At 64.3% G+C, this 21,079-nt stretch overlaps 2 protein-coding genes across 5 annotated transcripts; both read right to left on the bottom strand.

Moving 5' to 3' along the window:
• Window positions 1-22: 22 nt before the first annotated feature.
• On the bottom strand, window positions 23-10,577 carry LOC105488495 (diacylglycerol O-acyltransferase 1). 2 transcript variants are annotated; one of them, XM_011752642.3, is made up of 17 exons: window positions 10,162-10,577; window positions 5,023-5,110; window positions 2,758-2,798; window positions 2,565-2,650; window positions 2,429-2,481; window positions 2,195-2,300; window positions 1,995-2,096; window positions 1,829-1,903; window positions 1,648-1,751; window positions 1,519-1,557; window positions 1,396-1,437; window positions 1,269-1,313; window positions 1,059-1,171; window positions 913-978; window positions 748-835; window positions 580-642; window positions 23-441 (listed from the first exon to the last, which is right to left on the bottom strand). In XM_011752642.3, the coding sequence occupies exons 1-17, from the start codon at window positions 10,368-10,370 to the stop codon at window positions 286-288; spliced, it is 1,476 nt and encodes a 491-aa protein (XP_011750944.1). In that variant the 5' UTR covers window positions 10,371-10,577; the 3' UTR covers window positions 23-285. The 2 variants fall into 2 exon arrangements, with proteins under 2 accessions (XP_011750944.1, XP_011750945.1); XM_011752643.3 differs by lacking the exon at window positions 10,162-10,577 and adding an exon at window positions 7,482-9,732.
• Window positions 10,578-12,657: 2,080 nt separating this feature from the next.
• On the bottom strand, window positions 12,658-19,788 carry LOC105488497 (scratch family transcriptional repressor 1). 3 transcript variants are annotated; one of them, XR_011606617.1, is made up of 3 exons: window positions 19,313-19,788; window positions 12,952-17,384; window positions 12,658-12,842 (listed from the first exon to the last, which is right to left on the bottom strand). XR_011606617.1 is itself a non-coding variant. In XM_011752646.3 (2 exons), the coding sequence occupies exons 1-2, from the start codon at window positions 19,425-19,427 to the stop codon at window positions 16,453-16,455; spliced, it is 1,047 nt and encodes a 348-aa protein (XP_011750948.1). In that variant the 5' UTR covers window positions 19,428-19,788; the 3' UTR covers window positions 12,658-16,452. The 3 variants fall into 3 exon arrangements, 2 of the variants coding, with proteins under 2 accessions (XP_011750948.1, XP_024650726.1); XM_011752646.3 differs by having other exon boundaries at window positions 12,658-17,384; XM_024794958.2 differs by lacking the exon at window positions 19,313-19,788 and adding an exon at window positions 18,210-18,334 and having other exon boundaries at window positions 12,658-17,384.
• Window positions 19,789-21,079: the final 1,291 nt, after the last annotated feature.

Here is a 21,079-nt window from a genome sequence, read left to right as displayed (position 1 = left end):
GGCCCCTGGCAGGCTGAAGAGGTCACTGGACAGCACTTTATTGACATCCTCGGACCCGGGGCAGGGTCAGCAAGACTCCCAGCTGGCATCAGCCTGTGTCTGGCCTGCTGTCGCCATCCCTGAGGGGTGCAGGACAGAGCCCCATAGGGGCAGAGAGGCCTCCCTGGGACAGGAGGAGGGTGCTGTGCAGCCAGGCCCATCCCCAGCACTCGAGGCCCAGGAGGAGAGGCGGACTCTGGCAGTGGGGGTGAGGTGGCAGTGAGAAGCCAGGCCCTTGGGTGCAGCTCAGGCCCCTACCACCGGGGCCTCATAGTTGAGCACGTAGTAGTCATGGACGTACATGAGGACGGCTATTGGCTGTCCAATGATGAGCGTCAGCCATACAGCGGCGTTGCCATAGTTGCCCTGGAAAAAGCGGCCCACGAACCAGGCCAGTGGGATCTGGGGAATGAGGGGCCAAGTCAGTCGGCCATGGTGACCACAGGGCTGGGGGCTTCAGGGTCCCTGGGCATGGGGGGGTCAGCCCAAGGGCTCAGGCAGGGGGTAAGTGGGTGAGGAGGCCACGTAGGGGTCGCTTACCTGAGCCATCATGCCTGTGAACGCCCAGAGGCGGAACATTCGCAGAGGGACGCTCACCAGGTACTGAGGTGGGAGGGAGAGAAGATGTCGGGGAGGGGGAACCAGCCATCCCTGCCGTGGGCATACCCCTGCCCAGGGATGAGGCAGGACGTCCCACAGGGCACTGACCTCATGGAAGAAGGCCGAGGCCAGGAACACCCCTGTCCTGGCCATCCACCTGCTGCTGCCCCGTCGAAGCATGGGCTTGTAGAAGTGTCTGCAGAGGGGGAGTGTGGAAAGGGTTCAGGGTCACGGCCATGTTCCACATCTCACACACACACACCCCCCACCTACCTGATGCACCACTTGTGCACAGGGATGTTCCAGTTCTGCCAGAAGTAGGTGACAGACTCGGAGTTCCTAGGGGCCAAGAGACCACAGGGGGATCAGAGCACACCATGGCCCATCCCAGCCCCCAGGGACACCCCAGGGACACTCACCACCAGTCCCGGTAGAACTCCCGGTCTCCAAACTGCATGAGCTCAGCCACGGCATTCATGCAGGAGTGGAAGAGCCAATAGAAGAAGATGAGCCAGATGAGGTGGTTGGGGACCTGGCAGGGGGTGGGGGTGGGCACCAAGTTCTAGAACCTTCCCCCACATGCCACCATCCCCTCCTGTCCCGCCCACGCGCCACCTGTCCGCACTCACCGCCAGCTTCAGGAGGCGCTCGATGATGCGTGAGTAGTCCATGTCCTGCAGACACAAGCCCTTCAGCCAGCCGTGCTCCCAGCCACTCCCCAGCCACCCCAGCCACAGGAGCACCTGGGCCGCTCACCTTGAAGGGCTTCATGGAGTTCTGGATGGTGGGGACCATCCACTGCAAAGGAGGGCACCGTGTCAGCTCCCAGCCACACCCAGCTGCACCCAGCTGCACCCAACCCCACCCCACCCCACTTACCTGCTGGATCAGCCCCACCTGAAGCTGGGTGAAGAACAGCTAGGGGGGAACCAGAGAGCAGCCAGCTGAGGCCTTGGCGAGCCTGGAGGACCCCAGCCTCCAGTGGCCGCCCCCAGCCCCCAACCTCACCATCTCAAGGATCCGTCGCAGCAGAAAGCGCTTCCGGATGCGGGGAGAGCGGGGAAAGTTGAGCTCGTAGCACAAGGTGGGGGCGAAGAGGAAGTAATAGAGATCTGGAATGGGCATAGGGGATTGGTTCCAGAACAGACCCGGCCTGTGCCCCGCACCTCAGCCCCACAGAGGTCCTCACCGCGGTAGGTCAGGTTGTCCGGGTAGCTCACGGTGTGCGGGGCAGCGGCGCTGCTGGCTTTCTTCCCCGCAGAGGCTACGAACACAGCAGAGTGGGAGGCGGGGAGTGGGGCCCTGCTGCTGCCCAGCCCCCCAGCGGGCAGCCCCAGCCCCCAGCAGCCCCTTACCAGCCTTGGCCCTGGCCCTGCGGCACCACAAGTTGACATCACGGTAGGAGAAGAGCTTGAGGAAGAGGATGGTGTGCACCATCAGCGCCAGCAGGGAGCCCACTGTGGGAGAGGTGGGCTCAGGCCTCCACAGGGCCACAGCCAGAGGCCACGCCCGTGGCTGGCCCAAGACAGCTGGGCAGGGTGGGATGGGGGCGCACCTGGAGTGATAGACTCAACCAGTAAGACCACAGCCGCTGGGAAACACAGAATGGTGGCCAGGTTGGCCACATGCAACAGCAGTCCCGCCTGCTCCGTCAGGGCACCCTGGAGTGGGGGGCAGAGTACTCAACCAGGGCTCCTATTGCCTGGGGGAGGGGCTGCCAGGCCCGGGAGCAGCTCCTCCCAGGAGCGCACACAGCAGGGTAAGCACACAGGTGAGGGGCACTGCTTACCACCGCCAGGCGCTTCTCAACCTGGAACGCAGCCACAGCAAAGACATTGGCCGCTGTGGACAGAAGCACCAAGGCACAGGTTCAAGGCCACGTCAGCCTGATTCCCACCCAAGGCCCTCCTCAGAGCCCAGCTCACCAATAACCAGGCACGGGGCGGGCCAGCTATAGGGATCCTTCAGGAACAGAGAAACCACCTGGATGGGGTCCACCAGGATGCCATACCTGGGAGTGGAGGGATGGGGGCCTGAGTGGGTGGCAGGTGGGGCTATGGGGCAGGGCCTGGACAGGCCATGGGTGGGGCAGGGGTGGGACCTGGCAAAGGCACTCACTTGATGAGGTTCTCCAGAAATAACCGGGCATTGCTCAAGATCTGCGAGGGACGGACAGGAGGGTGCAGCCCCTTTAGTCCTGGCCACAGGGCACTCACCCCAGATCCTCCCAACACCTCTGGGCACGTCCCCAGCCTGAGCTCAGGGTGGCAGCCTCAGGCTTGCAGACCCAGCCCTGTCTGGTCTCCATGCCACTCTCCGAGACTCAGCACCCACCTCAGCCAACACCAGTGCTGGGCAAGGGGAAGTCCCTCCCTGTCCCCATCACACCAGAGGGGCCCGCGTGGAGGGAACAGCCAGCAAGACCAACCAACCCTGTCAGACGCCTGGGCCTTCAGGAGCAGAAAGACCAGCTGCTGAGCTGCTCACATCCCTCCTGCTGAGCCAAGCCAGTGAGGGACCCAAGGCTCCCACAGCCAACCACACCAGAGAGACAGCCCCAGAATACAGGCCTGCCCAGGGAGGCCTGCCCACAGCTGAGCCCTAAGGAACCAGTCCCTACTGGTGGCCCAGGCTGAAGGGAGGGAGTTGCCTACCCTTTCTCTGCAGGAGCAGTGCCCAGCTGTGTGGCAAGGGGGGCTGGGCCTGGAGTGCTTCCCAGGGCTTGTGCCCCTCCTACCTCTTCTGCTTCCTGCAGCCCTCCAAGCCTTCGACACTTGGCTCCAAAGCAACTTCCCAGGACTGAGCCCCCATGGGAAAAGGCTCCTGGGACTAGCCTGGAGCTGGGTGCTTGGTCTCCCTCTGCAAGGACAGGAACCTCCTCCTTCATCTTACAAGCACTACCAACACCTCCATGAGCTGGGCCCCAATGTCACAGACCTGGCTTACCACCCAGAGCTCAGGCCTCACGCGGTGGTGAACTGGTGCTGGGGAAAAGGGTCGCTGGCAAGGAAACACTGAGGGTCTCTTGCCTGGGTGGTCAGGGAAGGCTTCATGAGAGAGGAGACTGCTTCAGAGAGACAAGGGCCACTGCCCCGCCTCCCTCAGTTGCAGGGCTGACACACAGGCCTTCTGCACGGACACATGTGGCCCACACTGTCACTGGCCTCTCCTGAGGGCTGACAGTAGGCAGGTGCCAAAGCTGCCAATGGGCGGTACCCATCTCCAAGCCCAGGCCACAGAGGGAATGCAACAGGCAGCCCAGAGCGGGACACATGCCCGGGGCTGGGGGTCATGGGGGAGCCAAAGCAGGGAAAAGGCTTCAGGGCTGGACCAAAGGGCCAGGCAGGCCCAAGAGATTGGGGAGAACACACAGTGCTGCCTGGGCTACACAAGGCCCAGCCTGGGCCAGGAATGGGCTGCGTCTCCTGAGTGCTGGGCTGGCGCTGGGCCCACTGTCCTCCTGCCTGGCCAGCTTCTCAGCCACCAGGCCTCGTGGGCCTCCACAGCTGGCCACCCCCAGGGAACCTCCCAGGACTATGGGCAGTGGGGGTGTGGATGTGCAGCCCCTTCCACGTGGTTAGCCACAGGAGCAGCACCCAAGGCCAGAGACAGACACGCCTGGGTGAAGGTCAAAGGCCTCGAGCCACATCAGCCCTGAGTGGGGGAGGCTGGACCCAGACAGCCCTTGCCCCTGACCTGCCCTGTGGGTGCCCCTTTGAGCCCTAGATTCCAACTACTTCTGGGGTGGGGCTGTGGGAAGCAGACCCAGAGGCATCAGGCCTTGGACGTGGCACAGGGCTCCATCTAATCACCTTCCTGGGGGGCTCCTAGGACCCACAGCTGAGGGAAGGGGCCAGGAGGACTGCAGAGTAGTGGCCAGGCCTGCACGGTTCCATACCCACGCAGGCCATGTGACATAGCACAGGAAGTTGTTCTCACATCCCCTGCCAGAGAGGCCTTGTGTCCACAGAGCATGCAGTCCACTCTCCCACCAGCCTAGGGCAAGACCGCTCCACCCTGCCCTCCATGGAGGCCCTGCACCCCTCAGACCCAGCTCACAACACACAGGCTCCAGCCAGGCACTGCTCGGCCTCCCCACGCCCACACCACATCTGCAGGGCCCTCCTGGGATCCAATGGGGAGCCGCAAGTATATGGTGCACGGGCGCCCAAGTGACCACAGCAGGGGCAGCTACTGCCACTCCCCTCCCCAACAGTCCAGTGCTGGTGGCCACATGGAGGTGCAGCCTGCTCCACACACCCCAGCCCACAGGGGCTCCAGCCCTGACACCCTGGGTGGCAAAGCCTGTTCCCAGGCAAAGGCCTACCTGGGGCAGAGCCCCACCTAGACCTAGACCTGCTCCCAACACCATGTCCCACTCACCAGCATCACCACACACCAGTTCAGGATGCCACGGTAGTTGTTGAAGCCACTGTCAGAGCTGAACAAAGAATCCTGCAGGCGATGGCACCTGACAGAGCACAACACAAGCACCCGCTGAGTGGACACCAGCAGGGTAGGGCCGCCCTCACAGGATCCAGGCCCCCACCCCAGCCTCCTCGTCTGCCCTCAGGCCCCACTCCCTATTTACAACCAGGAGGAGAAACCAGGCAGAGCCACACTGTGGCCTCAAGACCTACAGTGGGCAAAGCTCTCAGGACCCCCAGAGCCTGCACCTCCAAGCAGTGGGAAGAGCACGTCAGAGTCAGGAGAAGCAAGCTCAGCTGGCCCTGCCTGGACTGGACCTACATGGAGCTTGGACACTCCAGGTCTCACTCTCCAGAGGCCTCTGGCCACTGCCACGCACTCTGGCTGTGGACTAGCACTGGGGCCACAAGCAGGGTCCCACCTGGGGATGGACCAGGGGGCACCGCCCAGCACTGCGGGGACCAAGTGGTGAGGGTTGAGTCCACCCTATTCAGTGGGCCCATCCCAGCACCCGGGAGCCAAGGGGTCCCCCACACTTGGACGTGCAGGCTCAAACTGGCAAAGGTAGGCCAAGCGCCAGCCACACACCAGCCTGACATGCACCTTCCCAGAGGCAGGGATCCAGCCCTCATGTGCTGGTGTAGCATCCACTTGTTTGTGATGTGTTCCAGCCCAGGCTGAGGGGGCTGAAAGGAACCCACCCAGGGCTAGGTGATTGCTGGCCAAGAGGCTTCCAACAGAGGCGGGTGCCCACCCATGATCTCCCAACCAGTGCTGGAGGGGCACAGGCAGACCCTGCCTGTGGTCCTCAGCATACCGCACAGGTGGAAGAGGGCACCCAGCCCAACAGAGGGACTGCCATATAGCTAGGACAAGGATAGCAGGAGCTTGGCCAGGCCCCACACGTCCTAGGAAGCAGTGCTGGCTCACATACACTAGCTGCAGGCCCGCCTCACCTCCCAGCTGCCGTAACACCAAGAAACCACACACAGCATTGACCAAGTCCTCAATTTTGTAAGAGAAGAGGCCAGATCTCCCTTTCCCTCCCACATACACATTTGTCCCTCAGAGCCCCTAGGCAGGGAGAGTGGGCCTGAGAGTGATGGCAGGAGCCCCGTGAGGCAGATGCCCTCAGGGTGCCCAAGGCAAGCTAGCTAGGATTGGGGTTGACAGTCAGACGGCCCTGCCCAGGAGGCAAAGGGCCAGGGAGGCCAAGAGGCAATGCCAACAAGCCCAACCTTTGCCCCCCAAGACCAAGGTTGGTGCAACACCTGCCCAATCTACACCTACACGGTTCCTGACAAGTCTACACTGTTTCACAAAACCCCCAGGCAGGGAGGATGATCACACCTTTCCCTCTGCCCATTTAGACTAGAACACAGGGGCAGGCAGCTCCACCCCAGCCCCTGCTTCTCCCAGCTCCAGCCTGAGCGTCCTGCGTCCACCTACCAGGTCCATCTTGGGCCATGCAGTGAGGCTGTGGTCGCCACCTGAGCCTCCCTCCTACCCCCTCCCCAAGTTGGCAGCTGCCTTCCCAACTGACCACGGCCCTTGGCTCATCTCCCCAGCCTACTCCACTCATTGCCTGCCCACAACCAGGAGGCTGGGTGTGGATGCCGCAAGAGCCCCAGCACCAAGACAGGAGCAGGGGCACGAGGCCCAGCTGCCCAGCAGCCTCTCTGAGCTGTCTGCTGGACTGGGCCTCTCCACTGCCCCCTCTTCCCAAAGTTCAAGCCCATTTGTTTTCAGCAGAACAATCCCAAGCCTCAGGGTTGGCATTCTTGCACCACAACCTACCAACCACAGCTGTTTCACAACAGTGTGACCCCTGCCCCCTTTGAGCCACCAAGGACACCATGCTGGCTTTATCCGTGCCCATCTCCAAGATGAAAACAGGAGTCGGGAAAGGGTGGTGCTTCCCAAAACTCACTGCAGACAATCCTATACAAGCTTTCTCAGGGGCCCCTCGACAGGCTTCCAAGGCCTTCCTTAACCCAGCCATGCCCTTGCCTCAGGCCCTTCACAGGCCTGACCAGCCCTACCAGGAGGCAGCACCCCCACTGCGCTACCCCTACCCCTCACAGGCCCCCATGAGCAGGAAGCCCCAGTCCACCAGTGCCCACAGAGCTCCAAGCAGCCAGTGCGGCCAGGGGCAAGTGGGCTAGAGGGCAGGCAGGCTGCATGGAGCGGCATGGGGAGGCGGGATCTGCCCCTGTGCCCACAGCACCTTTGTCCACCCTCTTTCCTACTGGAGGGCCTTCCCAAGCCTCTGCACCTTCCAGCTGTCCCTGCACCCACTCCCTAGTCCAAGAAGACTCGGAGCAGCCTGCCCTCCCTCCTGCAGCCCCAGGTCGACCCAGCCAACAGGATCCTCTGAGTCTCACAGCAACAGTGAGACCTTGGCATATGCCCACCCGCCACCCTGTCTCCAGGTTCAAAGTGTGTCCAAAGGCACAGGTCCCAGTGAGTCCCACACTTGGGGCCCACACAGTGCAGCTCCAGGGCCAAACAGAATGAGGAGGGGGCAGAGTCCAGCTCTGCTCCCAGCTGCCGCCTCCTTCCCTCTGGCCTCTGGGCTGGGCCTGGGTTCAAGATGGTTGGGGCAGGCTCCCTGCACCTCGCAGACCCTGCTGGAGAGAGGAAGGGAGAGTCAGAGAGGACACCTCAGGGACAAAACACCCTGGGAGAAGCCAGAAACCGGAAGGGCCCGACTGGGGTGCCTGTGAGCAGAGGGCTGCTGGGTGTGTGCAAAGAGCCTGGCAGGAGTGAGCCACAGGCAGAGCAGAAAGGGGTGCCCTCTCCTGCCTGCCTCATAGCCTCACCTTGCCACGGGGCCGGAAGAAAGGAGCTCACACCCAGAGCCCAGCCCTAGGTGAGCAGGAAGTGTCCGTGAGGGGAGGAGGCCCCGAGCTCAAGGAGTAATGAGGAAGTGGCAGAGAGGAAAGGCTGGGCTGGGCCAAGAGCTGCAGGAAGCGGGAGGGAGGGGAGGCTGTGAGGCTGACAAGGGGGTGCGCTAGAGGCCAAGTCCCAGGAGGGCAGGCAGAGCAAGGCCTGACCCAGAGAGCAGGGAGAAGAGTCCAGTGGCCACAGCCAGTGGGGCCCCAAGCCCTGCTGCGTCCCCAGGTCTGAGGGACAAGCACACATGGCCTGCAAGTCCTGGAGACACAGAAGCAGATGGACTTTTGGTCTCAGCCTCCCAGGAAGGCCTCACCTCTGCCATCTACTGCCCCTCTTCCCAAGGAGAGACGACCTCAATGGCAGGGACAGGGACTCACCAGGCCTCTCCCACGAGCTCTGCACCCATCCCACACCAGCAGAAGCACAGGAAAGGCTCGCTGGTTTGCAAAGCAGGAAGGTGACTACTCTCCCCTATCTACCCCCAGATGGCAGCTTGGCCCAAAGCTGGGACTACCCTCATCTCACACTTAAAAAAACTCAATTCCCCGCTGGGCGCGGTGGCTCACACCTATAATCCCAGCACTGTGGGAGGTCAAGGCAGGTGGATCACCTGAGTTCAGGAGTTCTAGACCAGCCTGACCAACATGGAGAAACCCCGCCTCTACTAAAAATACAAAATTAGCTGGGTGTGGTGGCACATGCCTGCAATCCCAGCTACTAGGGAGGCTGAGGCAGGAGAATCTCTTGAACCCGGGAGGCGGAGGTTGAAGTGAGCCAAGACTGTGCCAATGCACTCCAGCCTGGGCAACAAGAGCGAAACTTGTCTCAAAAAAAAAAAAAAGAAAAAAAGATCTCAATTCCCACATCCTCCACAGGTCATGTAGCCATCCCCCCTGCCTCCTAGAGAGAGGGTAACTCCAGGAGCCACACCTCCTTTTCAGGCAGGAGGTGCCTAGGCCAGCCTCCCTCATCAGCACCCCAGACCCACAGCAGGCAAGCACCCCTCTCAGGAGGGCCACCCTCCTCCCCACAGCGCCTTCATGGCCTCCATGCCTGACCTTTGTCCACACTGCTCCATGCCTGCCTCTAGCTGAGGTTATCTTATCTCCCAGATGAACTGAGCACCCTGAGGGCCACGACAGTGCCTGCCCTCCCCCAGTCCCCTCCCCATGGTGCCCAGTGAAGGAAAGCTCTGTTCTTGTTCACTGAGAGAGCAAATCATTGCCAACTAAATGTCCAAAATCAGCCCACTTCTACCTTGATAACCTCTAGGCCCTCAGCTGCCCTCTAAATCAAAGCCCCTGAGGATCCCTGGGCCAGGGTAAAGGCCATCAAGGGGGGATGGAGGGTGGCAAGGGGATTGCTCAAGGCCAGCTTAGAGGAGGAAGCCAATGCCCAGGCTGGCCAAGTCCTTCCCATGGGCCATGGTTCTCTCCCTCCACCGCTCTCTGTCAGTCATCAGCTGAGCCGGGTACCCGCCTACGGGTATGTCCACCACCCCAATACCCCACCCCCCACCTGGAGGGTGGAAGTCCCAACACAGAACCCAACTCTGTCCCTACAGCAGACACTGGTTCTGGCAACATCAGCAGTGCTCCAGGCCAGCCTAACCACTGGAGAAATGAAGGGGCCACGGAGCCACTCTCAGGAGGGTCTGCAAGGACAAGAATGCCTCTTACACTGTCCCTTGTCCGGGGCAGCTGCTGATTCCCCCGTCCTCGGACAGGTCTGGGCTCCCGCTGGCCCCTCCCCGGCAGGCCAGCCCTCCTCCGGGAGTCTCTCCTACCTGCAAGGCGCCGCTCAGAGCACCAAGAAGGACCCATCACCACAAACTGCCCAGATCTCATCTGACTCCTTCCAGATAAGGGGACACTGTCCAGGGCGGGGACCCCACCAGCCCGCCCCTCGAAAAGCTCCTCGGGAGCCCCTGAGGATGCACAGACCCAAGAGGATCTGAACGCGGGACCCCTGCCGGCTCCCCTCTGCCTGGCCAAGGCCAGCTCCGGAGCCCCTACCCAGTGACCTTGTCAGGTGACTCTCCCCCCTAAGCCTCAGTTTCCCCACAGAGCCCACAGGGCACACCGGTCCCCCCTTAGCCCAGGGCCCATGTTCTCGGACTCGGAGCTCGCGCTTCGGCCAACCCCGGAGAGTCGCGGGGCCCTGGGTCAGAGGTTAGGGGGTCCGGCGCTTCGCTACCTCAGCTCCCAGTGGCCGCTAGCCACGCCGTCGTCTGCGTCCTTGCTGGGGGCCGGAGCTGGCGCGTCCCCTGCGGCTCCCATGTCGGGGCCCGCAGCAGCGTCCCGCACCTCCTCTTCCGCCGCCGCAGGCCCGCCGCCGCCGTGGCTCGAGGGCCGCGACCCTGTCCTCCGGCGCCGAGAGCCGCCCGCGCCGCCGCGGTCGCCCATGGCCTCAGCCCGCGGCAAAGCTTAGGCCCGCCGGGTTCGCAGCGCCCGAGGCCCGCGGCCCCACCTCCGGACCTTCGGCAACGGCCGCCGCCGCCCCCTGCCGGCCGCCGTAGCCCGGGTGCCCGCTCCACCGGCGCGTTCCACCCGCCCGCGTCGTGCCCGTAGGCCTCAAGGATCGCGGCCGCGTCGCTCCGGAGCCGCTAACTAACGGGCGGCCGCCTCTCACGTCCATTTGTAGTCCGCGGCCGACTGAGGCGGGGCCTGGAGAGGCTAACGGAGAGCAGAGCACCCTGGGAGCCGTAGTCGCCGCGGGCGCGCCGGCGCAGAGCACCCTGGGAGCCGTAGTCGCTCGCTGGGCCGGGGCTGCAGGCTGCAAGTGCGTGCAGCGGGAACGGACCTCGCATCGCCCCCGCGTGGTCCCGGGGTCCTGTCCGGGGGTGCGCCGGGCCCCGGCTTCCTGGCCGCTGTGCTCCCGCCCCTCGTCCCACTTGTGTACACACGGGGTCTCAGCGACTCGCTCGGGGCAATCATTTAGGAAGCGCCTAGTGCGCCACGGTCCAGCTGCCCAGGCCCGTGTCCGCGGCGGCTCGCGTCGCCGGCCACCCAGCGCGTTGGTTTCCGCGCGCGCAGCTTACGGTAACGTCCCTGGCGCTCTTGTGCTCCGCGAGCCCTCTGGTTACCCCGGCAGGAACCTGCTTTTCTTCACCTTAGGGGACGTCAGACAAGGGCCAGGTCAGAAGACCAAGCTGGAGAAGTGCACCAGGCCCTGCGTCACCAGGACGCCTGCCTTGCACGAGACTCCCAGGCTCTCCACCTCCCCGCCTGCAGAGCCCGGCGAGAGGAGGGCGAGGGCGAGGGCGCAGGCCCCTTAGTGGTGTCTCCTCGGCCCACCCACTCCCTCCACAAGGAGCTCCACTTCCCTCAACTCTCAGGGCCTCCCAGTTTCCAACCTGGGCCAGCCTCTCCAGGATGTCAGAAGTCTGGGGCGCTGGATTGCCGGGACTCAAGAGGCTTCTGTGCATTTGCACAGTCTGTGCAACCTCCCTGTTGTTGTTTGTTGTTATTTTTTCTTTTTTCTTTTTTTGAGACAGAGTCTCGCTGTGTCGCCAGGCTGGAGTGCAGTAGCGCGATCTCACCTCCCTGCAATCTCCACCTCACGGGTTCAAGCGATTCTCCTGCCTCAGCCTCCCGAGTAGCTGGGACTACAGGTGCGTGCCACCACACCCAGCTAATTTTTGTGTTTTTAGTAGAGACGGGCTTTCACCATGTTGGCCAGGCTGGTCTCCATCTCCTGACCTCATGATCCGCCCACCTCGGCCTCCCAAAGTGCTGGGATTACAAGTGCAAGCCACCATGCCCCGCCTGCTGTTATTTTTTCTAAAGACTGGGGTCTCACTATTCTGCCCAGGCTGGTCTTGAATTCCTGGCCTCAAGCAATCCTCCCACCTCAGCCTCTGAAGGTGCTGGGATTACAGATTATGAGCCACCGGTCCAGCCACCTTGTATGTTAAATGAAGCAACTACTCAACTGCAACAGCCACAGGTGCGGCCCACCTTGGCTTGGTGTGCATATTGCACAGGGCATGGAGTGAGAACATCCTGGATCTCAGGATGCCAGGGTTCACTGAGGACTCCGACTCTAGAAACACCTCCAGTCCTCTGGGGTGAGCAGGGGCAAACAGGTGCTTCTCCTGAGGTGGGGTCCTCTCCTGTGGACTGGTCACAGTCTCCCCTCTGAGCTCCATCCTGTTCCACCAGCTCCACCAACAGTGGTCAACAGGGCTGCCCCCTTGGTTTCCCCCCTGGTGACATGTTCTGTCACCACAGGCCACTGTGGGTTGCTGCCAGCCAGATATCAGGCAGGCTGGAGCTACCTGGCAGATGCCCTTTGTGTAGCTTGCTGAGTGGGGCCCCCCTCACTGGGCCCAAGAGCCCCTCACACATGGGTCTTGGTCAGTCAGGACCAGCCCCGTCTCCTACCCAGTCTCCCAGAACATTCATCTATTGACCGCAGTCACTGGCAGACACACTCTGTGGCCAGGCAGGCCCAGACCTGTCTGAGTATGGACTGACACCAAGCTCAGAGAGGTCTGGACCTGGCCACAGAGTGCCTCATGCCAGGCAGAGGAGATAACGGCTCAACCTGTGGTGGCATCCCAACTCAAAGCTGGCAAGTGGCCACAGGAGAAAGACAATGGGAGGGTGGACTGGACCACCAGGAAGGATGGGTCGGGCCTGGTGAGCAGAGCCAGGCTTGGAGCCAACGGGAAAGCACTGGCTGTGGACACACCATTAAGGAAGGGCTTTGCCACCAGGGGTGGGGGCAGGGCGGGGCAGCAGCTGTGATCTGTGGCCCATGCCACTCATTCAGAAGGGAAAGTTGTATCCGTGGCTGGGAGGTACCCGGGAGAGCTCATCCCAGGCCGCAGGGAGGCCACCTCCATCCTTCCACCCGCTCTATGCATCAGAATCCTGGAGAAGTAGAAACAGCCACTCAGTGTTGGAGTCCTTCAGAAAGAGTGAGGCTAGGAACCTTCCTCCCCGCCATTGCTGCCTGCCATGACCCAAAGAGAGCACCCACCTGTACCACAGCCCCTCCAAGTGCCAGGCACACAGGCCATGACATGCTGCAGACCTGGTTCCCCTGCTCTCCATCCCAAGGGAGTCTGGGCAGGTCTGTCCCCTGTCCCTGCCAGGGTGTGGGCAGCTTTGCTGGCCTTGGACCTAGGACTGACCTGGTTTGAATGTATGTGTCTGAAGACTTTGGGCCTCTCAGCTCATGCCTGCCTACCTGGTTACCAGGGGCCATTGTTGGGCAAAGGGTCCCTGTCTCTTATCTCCTCCACTACTCATTCTGTCTAGAGCCCTTGGGCGATGGTTGCAGAAGCCTCTCTTCCCCTGGGCACCTCCTCCCTAGAACTGGTCCAACGCAGCTATCCATGGAGGCCTCCTCAGACACTGGGGGAGCACATCTAGGAAGCCTGGGGGTCAGAATGTGGGCAGCAGGCCACAGGAAAAGGGCCAGACCTCGAACTCTCCACTGTCCCCATTTCCTGCAACAGCATCTCAGAGGGCTTGAGGTGGCTGTCAGGCCTTCCATCACAGCATAAAACTCCTTCAGGGAGAGAAAAGTGACGGCACCCAGGCCGGGGAACGACAGCTCCTACTGTACCTACCCTCCCTACTCTGTCCAGCCGTGGGCTGGGCCTGACTTTAGACTGGAGCTCCATAGTGCTCTTGTTCCTGGTGCAGAGCAGATCCACCTACCCCAGGGGAAATGCCAACTACTTTGCCTTCAGACCTGATGCTCCTGTGGTTGGGCCTGCCAAGCCTGCCCTCCCCGGTGGAAGAAAAGGGCCCTCTTACGAAAAGCCTCAGCCTGACCCTTGCAGCACCAGCCTCTGAGGTGCTGCCAGACTGGGAAGACCCTCCCAAGCACCCCAACAGCGTGCCCAGCCCAGGACACATCAGCCCGACACTCCGGATTCTATCAAGAGTGGCATTTATTCTCCTTGTGGAGGTGCGGCGCTCCGGGGAGCTGGTGCTATTGTGCTTAGGAAGGAGGTCTGTCCGTCCGTCCGTCTGTCCGGCCGGCCTGGCCCCAAATGGGGGCGGAAGAGGGGCACGGCCCGAGTAAAAATCCCGGCCTATTCCGGGTGGGAATATGTACAAGGCGGCGGGGCGCAGGCGGGGGTGGGGGCGGGCGGGCCGGCGGCCGCAGCCCCCACCCGAGGGCCCCCGCACCTCGGGCCCTACTTGTAGAATCAGTACAAAATAGGTGCTACCTAAACGTTCCTTCTACCTGAATTCGCTAAGTCGGTTATTGTGCTGCTTAGTTATGGGGGCGGGAGGGGGCCCATGGCTTTCCACGGCGGTGGGGTGTAGGGGGAAGCAGGAGACCCTGATGGGCCCACAGCCCTCCAGCTTTCTCCTTAGGTAGGTAGACAGGAGTATGGGGTGGGGTGGGATGGGGGCGCCTGTGTGTGCGTGTGCATGCGGCACAGGTGGGCAGGCCCCAGCTTGGGAGCTGTGCAGGCACCACGCCTGGTTGTGTAGGGTATTTGGATGTGGGCACTGCTATGCAGAGCGGCGGGTCATCCCTGCGGAGGCAGCCACGCTTGCTGCTGGGGGTGAGGCTGGCCACACCATAGGCTACAGCTGGCACCTTCTTCTCCAGCCATGGCTCTGCCCCTGGCTGGACATGGCAGACGTGTGTTTGCCAGAGGATCAGAGAAGTGGCCACCTGTGTGGGGGCCCAGGAGCCCTGGATCTGTTCCCCTCGGCTGGAGCCAAAAGGCTAAGTCAAAGGTAGAGCCCAGTTGTGCCCAGCAGGGACTGGTTGAGGTGGGGAGGAGTGTGGGGGGCATCTGAGCCTAGGGACCTGGTCTCTCTGCATCTGCCATTCTTCCCTGGCCCACCCAAGCCGGTTGGACCCCTGTCCTGCAAACACACCTCCCAGTAGCTGGCTGCATTCCTGGCGGACTCAGCAATTGGCCTGGCACATAGTAGGTGCTCAATGAACGGTCAGTGAATGATTAATGACTGAAGGAGGGGTCTTGGGTGCAACCACCCCACCCCCGCCCATGGAACCATTACAGCCGCCGGGCTCTGCCGTGGGGGTCGGGGAGGGGTGGGGAGAAAGTCTGCGCGGCCGGCTCCGCGCAGCGTCCCTGATCTAGGGGCCTATGGGGTGGGTAGGGTGAGGGGATACCTGATTCTCAGTAACTCTAGAGGCGGCGGCAGCTTCGCATGCAGTGCGCATTATTGCTCTATAGTCGGCAACGGACTACCTAAGAGGGAGGGGGAGCGGGCAGCCCCGGGTAGGGTCGGGAGGAGGGGGTGGGGCTGCATGCAGTGACGTCACAAAGGCGGCGGCCAATGGGGCGGGCCCTTGGGGCAGGGTCGCCGCTGAGGCTTTGGCATAGACGGGCGAAAGTTGGCAACCGAGTGGGGGCGGGGCCTGGGTCTCAGGGGAGGGGCCTGCCTCGGAGAGGCGGGGCCTGAGGCTCCCTAGAGGCTCCCAGCTAGGGGCGGGCCTCGGGGCGTGGAAAGTAATCCCGGACATTCCAAGCCCCCGGCGTCGGCGGGCAAGATGGGGGTTCAGCGCCCCCTCCCTGACCCGAGTGCAATCCGTTCATAAATAAAACGTACAAATACAGAAAGAAAGAAACCCGACGCGTCCGCAACCCCCCCAGGGGGCTTTACCCGCAAAGCGAAGACAGAGGTGTGTAGAGGGCAGCGCCCAGGCCTGCCTGCCGGCCCCGGGAATCCGTCCTCCAACACGAATGCCCGGGGTACGGGGGTGTGGGGGCCCGGGGCAGGGCGGAAGCGGGATCTGAGGAGGTCGGATAAGTCCATGCGATTCGATATGTGTCATTATTATTCGATATGGAGGACAGAGCCCGGGAAGCTGGGCTGGAAGAATTCGGATTTGGCAGAGGATGCGAGGCGAGGGTAGGAGGGCGGCTCCGACTGAGGCCCCAGAAGCAACCCGAGGGAGGGGGTGCCGCCGTCCGCCCCTCTCCCCGACCCCCAACGCGTCTAACACACCCGGGAGTTCCGCGAAGACCGCGAGCCAGGGGCGTCCCTGCAGGCGCGCCCGCTCCTGCTCCGCCCCGGCCTGCTGCTGGGGAGGGGCCGGCTCCCTGGACGTCTGGGCCGCAGGCCTGGCGCTAGAAGGCTTGGGAAGGGGTGGGGAAGACCTGAGTCCCTGCGACGCGATCCAGGGGCGCAGAGGCGGGAGAAGGAGGGCGCTCCCTACCTCACTTCACCCCCGTCTTCAGAGACCCAACTCGGAGATGAGGTTCGGTTCTAGGTCTCGTCGACCCTATTGCTGGGAGAAAGCCGGGGGCACCCTGGAGGGGAGGGGAGGGGGCTCGGGGTGGGTCTCCCCTCGGGACCCTATTGCTTGAAAGGGCCGGCAAGGCCCCTGGCGGGCGGGGCGGGGTGGGACCGGGCCCCCCTCCCCCTATTGCTGTGAGGAGGGGCCCGCCCTCCGGCCCCTCCACCCGGACGCCAGCGAAGACTTCCCTGGGGGGCCGTATTGCTGAGAGCCGACCTGGCTGGGGGAGGCCCCGCCGCCCTAGGCCTGCACAGGGCTGAGCTGTGGCGGCGCAGGAGCCGCGGGGCCGCCGGCGCCGCCCTTGAAGCAGGCCGACTCGTAGTGCTTGTTGAGATAGGACTTGAGCGCGAAGCTCTTCTTGCAGCGCTTGCACTGGAAGTGCTTGAAGGCCGAATGCGTCTGCATGTGCGCGCGCAGGTTGGAGCGGTCGGCGAAGGCCTTGCCGCAGTGCGCGCAGCCGAAGGGTTTCTCGCCGGTGTGCGAGCGCATGTGGCCCTGAAGCAGCCAGGGCCGAGAGAAGGCTTTGCCGCACACGCCGCACTTGTGGCGCAGGTCGTGCGTGAGCAGGTGCATGGCCATGGCCGGCATGGACACGTACACCTTGCCGCACGTCGGGCAGCGCCGCGCCAGCTGGCTGTCCAGGCTGCGGTGCGTCTGCTTGTGGCGGCTCAGGTTCGACGACGTGGCGTATGTTTTGCCGCACTCGCCGCACGCGTGCCGGCCGCCAGCACCTGCGGCCCCTGGCCCTGCGCGCGCCTCGGTGCCTGCCCCCGCGCGCGTGCCGCCCCGGCCCCCCGGCCCGGATCCCAAGCTGCGCCCGCCAGCCCCGCCCCCGCCTCCGGCGTCGCCGTCGGGGGCCGCCGCCGAGGCTGTGGAGGGAGCGGCGGCAGAGCCGGCATTGGAAGCCTTACGCCGCGAGCGCCCGTCGGTGATGAAGAAGGCGTCTGCCGCATAGCCCTCGCTGACGGCCGCGTCACCGTTGATGTAGCCGCCCGCAGCGGTGGCCAGCTCCGGGCGCGGGGTGGGTGGCGGCGCTGACCCTGCAGCCGCCGGACCCAGCTCTCCACGCACGGCTGCTGCGTACATGGGCTCCGGCGACGGCCCTTTGAGCAGCGCAGCCTCGGCGTCGCCATCATAGACGGACGAGGGCCCCACGTAGTCGCTGAGGTACCCTGCGGGCCGAGGCGGACGGACAGCAGGAGGGGAATGGTGCGGCGGCAGGACACACACAGGGGGTGGGGCGCGGGAGACAGCAGAAGCGGACCGGGAGACCCAGGTCCGGGAGAGAGGCGAACAGGGAGGAGGACAAAGGAGAGGGGGCCGAGGGACCGCGGGGCAGGGAGGATGGAGACAGCAGGGAGGGGAAGAGAGGGGAGGAGAGGATGAGACAGGGCCGGGCCAGGCTCCGCCCCCGCCGCCCCACCCTCGCGGAGAGGAGGAGAGAGGCGCGTCTTCGGGCGCGGCTGCCCCCCTTCCACGGAGCCTCAAGGTCAGGGGGGAGGGGCGGCGCTTCCCTCTCCCTCCTCTCCCATCCTCTCTCCCCTCCCCCTCGGGTTCTCCCCACTTCAGCAGTTTTCCCTGATTATGCAACACACTGCAGACCCGCGGCGCACAAAGCCAGGACCGCCGGCCCAGGGACCCCGTCTGTCCCGCCTCTCCGGGGTCCTGGCCGGCTCTCCTCCTGGCCTGCAGAACGTGCGCTCCATTTTGATGTTGACCCTCTCTGGCCGTCTAGTTCTTGGAGGAACCTGAAGACGTCTCCCTCCTCCAGTTCCTCCGGCCTCACCAGCACCTCCCTCAGCTCTCCTGCTACCCACCTGACTTGACCCTGCCTTTGCTGCTCCTCTGTGCACTCTGCTTCTGCCCCCAACTCCCTCTCACCATCCTGCACCCTTGGGTCCTCCACTGTTCAACACTGCCCTCTCCTGCTCACACCCTAACCCCTTTCAGGGCCTTCCCAAGCCCCTGAATGGTGCAGAGAGGGCCAGGGCGTCCACCTTCACAGGGACGAGCTGGAGGAGGGCAGCATCACTTATACCGGTAGCTGCAGTTGCTCCCCAGGCCCAAGATGGATCTCATAACCTCAAAGTCACAAATGCACGCCCCTCGCGATGCTCTGGCTCCTTCAGGGCTACACCCAGTCTCCCAGCATCATCAGCCCTTGTGTGCCATCACAGGGTGGGCTGCACACTGATCTGCCGAACTCAGCACCTCCTCACTCACGCAGGGTCACACATGCAGTCACCCCGGACACACTCTCAGTCACATGGTGCACAACGGCCTCGGAGTCACATGGTCCCATGTAGTGGCACACAGGCGAGCACACACACACACAGGGTCACACACAAGCGCACACGGTCACATGGCCACACACAGTCACATGGACCCACACAGGCTCACACTCCTGCAGGCCACACTTGCTCTGCCACCCCACGCTGCTGGCACTCCCGACCCCTCTCTTGCATGCTGACAGTTGTCCTTGAACTTGGGCACCCTTACACAAAGAGCCTCCCCCTGCCTCCCACACCTTGGGCTCCCTTGCTCACAGCCGCCTCCCTGCTTCCTCTCCCTGACCCAGGCTTCAGGGAAGAGACTGCTGCTGCCTCTGCTGGTCCTTCTGCTCTGACAGGTGGGCGGCCCAGTTGGACCCCCTGCCTACTCCCTGGAGCTCCCTGCATTCCCCAGCTAACCCTAGCAGGTGTCCTGGTGCAGCCAAGGAAAAGGAGAGGGTGGCAAGGCGGCCCTGGTCTCTGAGTGTAGGTCTGTGTGTGCCGGCATGGCTGGGTCCCGTCATGGCAGCGTCCATGCGGCTCTGTCTGTCCCAGCATGGGTCAGGGTGTGGGTCCATGTGTGCGTTCGAGTACCTCAGTTCCCCCTCTTCCCCACCCTCTGTCCAGCGTCGACACTCTCCCTGCCCAGCCTTGGCCTCTGCTTTCCCCTTCCTCCCCTCTACTGTCCAGGCTCCAGCCACAGACTCTTGCCCTTTCTGGTTCCCTTCAGTCTGTTTCCCCGGGCCCTGCCCTCCGCCCCCACACTCTGGTCCTTCACCGCTTCCAGCAAAGCCCCAGGCCCCGCGCCCCGGTCTCAGACCAGCGCTCACCTTTATCGTGCAGTGGCGCGCCGAGGTCGCTGCGGGCGCGTCCGTAGGCGCTCTCCAGGTCGGCCGAAGAGAACGCGTCAAGTTTGACCTTCTTGACCAGGAAGGACCTGGGCATGATTCCTGCGGGGCTCCGGCGCTGTGGGCCTGCGGAGCCGGGGCTTGGGGGGGCTGCGGCGGCAGGGCCCCGTCACCATCCGAGGAGCGGCGGAGGCAGCGCGGGTCCCCACTCTGGCCTTTGGATGCTGCCGCACGAGTGGTGTCCTCTCTCCTTGCTGCCCTGCGTCTCCTCCGTTGCCCCTTCGGATCCCTCTTCTTCCTCCTTCCTTCAATCCTTCCTTCCTTCAATCCTTCCTTCCTTCCTTCTCTCCTCTCCTCTCCTCTTCCTTCCTTCCCTCCTCTGGTCCCGGCTTCCCAGCCCGCAGTGCCGCCCCTGGACAGGCGGGGGAGGAGGCTGGGGGGGCGGAGAGGGGGGGAGCGGCTCCGTCCCGGGCCTGGAGGCTGCGAGTGGGTGCAGGGCTGGCCCGGCTCCGTGGCCCCCTTCCCCTCCCCCCCTCCCGCCGCCGCGGCGGAGCCTCAGTCAGCGGCCCCCCATGCCCCCGGGGGCGGCGGCGCCGGGCCCGGAGAACGCGGCGGCAGCAGCAGCGCCGGCAGCTTCAGCACCGCGGCCAGCGCCGGCCTGGGCAGCACCGCGGCCAGCGCCCGGGCGCGCTCAACCGGCACGGGCGGAGAGGGGCGGTCCGCGGGGGTTTGGCCGCCGGGCAGGGGTCCTCGGCGGGGGTCTCTGGGAGGCTTGCTTTATTGTTCTGCAGCCGGAGCGAGCGGCAGTGGCGACGGCGGCGGCGGCGGCGGCGGCGGCGGCGGGCGGGGGGCGGGGGTCCTGGGGGGAGGGGTGCGCAGGGAGGGCGGGCCGAGGGAGGGAGGGAGGGAGGGACAGGGGCTCCGGGGGCGGGGCTCGGCGCTCGGACTGCTCCTGGGCCCGGCCTCCAGAGCCCGCAGCCGCGTCTGCCTGCGGCCCGGCCCAGCCTCTGGCTTTTAAAACCCAGGAGCTGGGGGAGGGGGAGAGAGGTGGGGGAGAGGCCGGCGGAAATGGCTGCGCTGGGCCGAGCCCCGGCCTGGGTCTCCTGGGAGGGGTCCCGGGGATGCCTCAGCCTGCGCGTGTGAGGAATTCCCCCGCGCGGCTCAGGAAACCGCGGCCCGGCGGCCAGCAGCATTGTCGGGCGTGTGGGGAGAAATGGAGCCAGGCCTGGGACCCACGCGCCCCGGACTCGGGGTCTTCTGAGGAGGAACGCAGGGCGGACCCCCGTACCGCCGGCCTCGCTCGGGGCCTGGGGCGCGGGATCTGCGGGGGCGGGCGGGGGAGGCGGGAGCCGAAGGAGCGAATGCTGAGGCAGCGAAAGCGCAGCGCGCGCCCTGTGCCGCAGTGGCTCCCGCCGCTCGGTCACCCCGGCTGACCCCGTGCCGGCTGGAGGGGCCTCCCCGCCCCCGCCTCTCTCCCCCTGGGCGGGGTGTGCGGCGCAGCGGCGTCGCTGCGAGCCGGAGTGGAGCTGGAGAGAGGCTGCCACGACCCTGCTCCAGAAATTCTGCTGCTTTGGGGGTTTTCCGCCCTTCCGCTCGGCTGCAGCTCCCCACGGCAGCCCCGCAACCAGGCGGATAACCCTTCCCTCGGCCGCCCGCCCAGCGTTTGCAGCCCCCATGACGTCAGGCTCAGCGGCCAATGGCGGGGCGCCGGGAGCGGGGGCTCCGGGGTTCCGGGCCGCACAATGGCCG

The sequence above is a fragment of the Macaca nemestrina genome, chromosome 8, assembly GCF_043159975.1.
Source record: "Macaca nemestrina isolate mMacNem1 chromosome 8, mMacNem.hap1, whole genome shotgun sequence".
Classification (NCBI taxonomy): Eukaryota; Metazoa; Chordata; class Mammalia; order Primates; family Cercopithecidae; genus Macaca; species Macaca nemestrina.
Note: the sequence above shows the minus strand (reverse complement) of the source record. Positions and strands in the feature narration are given on the sequence as shown.

What these genes read in the sequence shown, in the direction of transcription:
- LOC105488495 (XM_011752642.3), bottom strand. Translation starts at nt 10,370, where the DNA reads ATGGGCGACCGCGGCGGCGCGGGCGGCTCTCGGCGCCGGAGGACAGGG. An exon ending in GTGCACAAGTGGTGCATCAG is followed by an intron (nt 836 to 912) that starts GTAGGTGGGGGG and finishes CCCCCTCTGCAG; the next exon opens with ACACTTCTACAAGCCCATGC. An exon ending in TCACAGGCATGATGGCTCAG is followed by an intron (nt 442 to 579) that starts GTAAGCGACCCC and finishes CTCATTCCCCAG; the next exon opens with ATCCCACTGGCCTGGTTCGT.
- LOC105488497 (XM_011752646.3), bottom strand. Translation starts at nt 19,427, where the DNA reads ATGCCCAGGTCCTTCCTGGTCAAGAAGGTCAAACTTGACGCGTTCTCT. An exon ending in CGCGCCACTGCACGATAAAG is followed by an intron (nt 17,385 to 19,312) that starts GTGAGCGCTGGT and finishes CTCGGCCCGCAG; the next exon opens with GGTACCTCAGCGACTACGTG.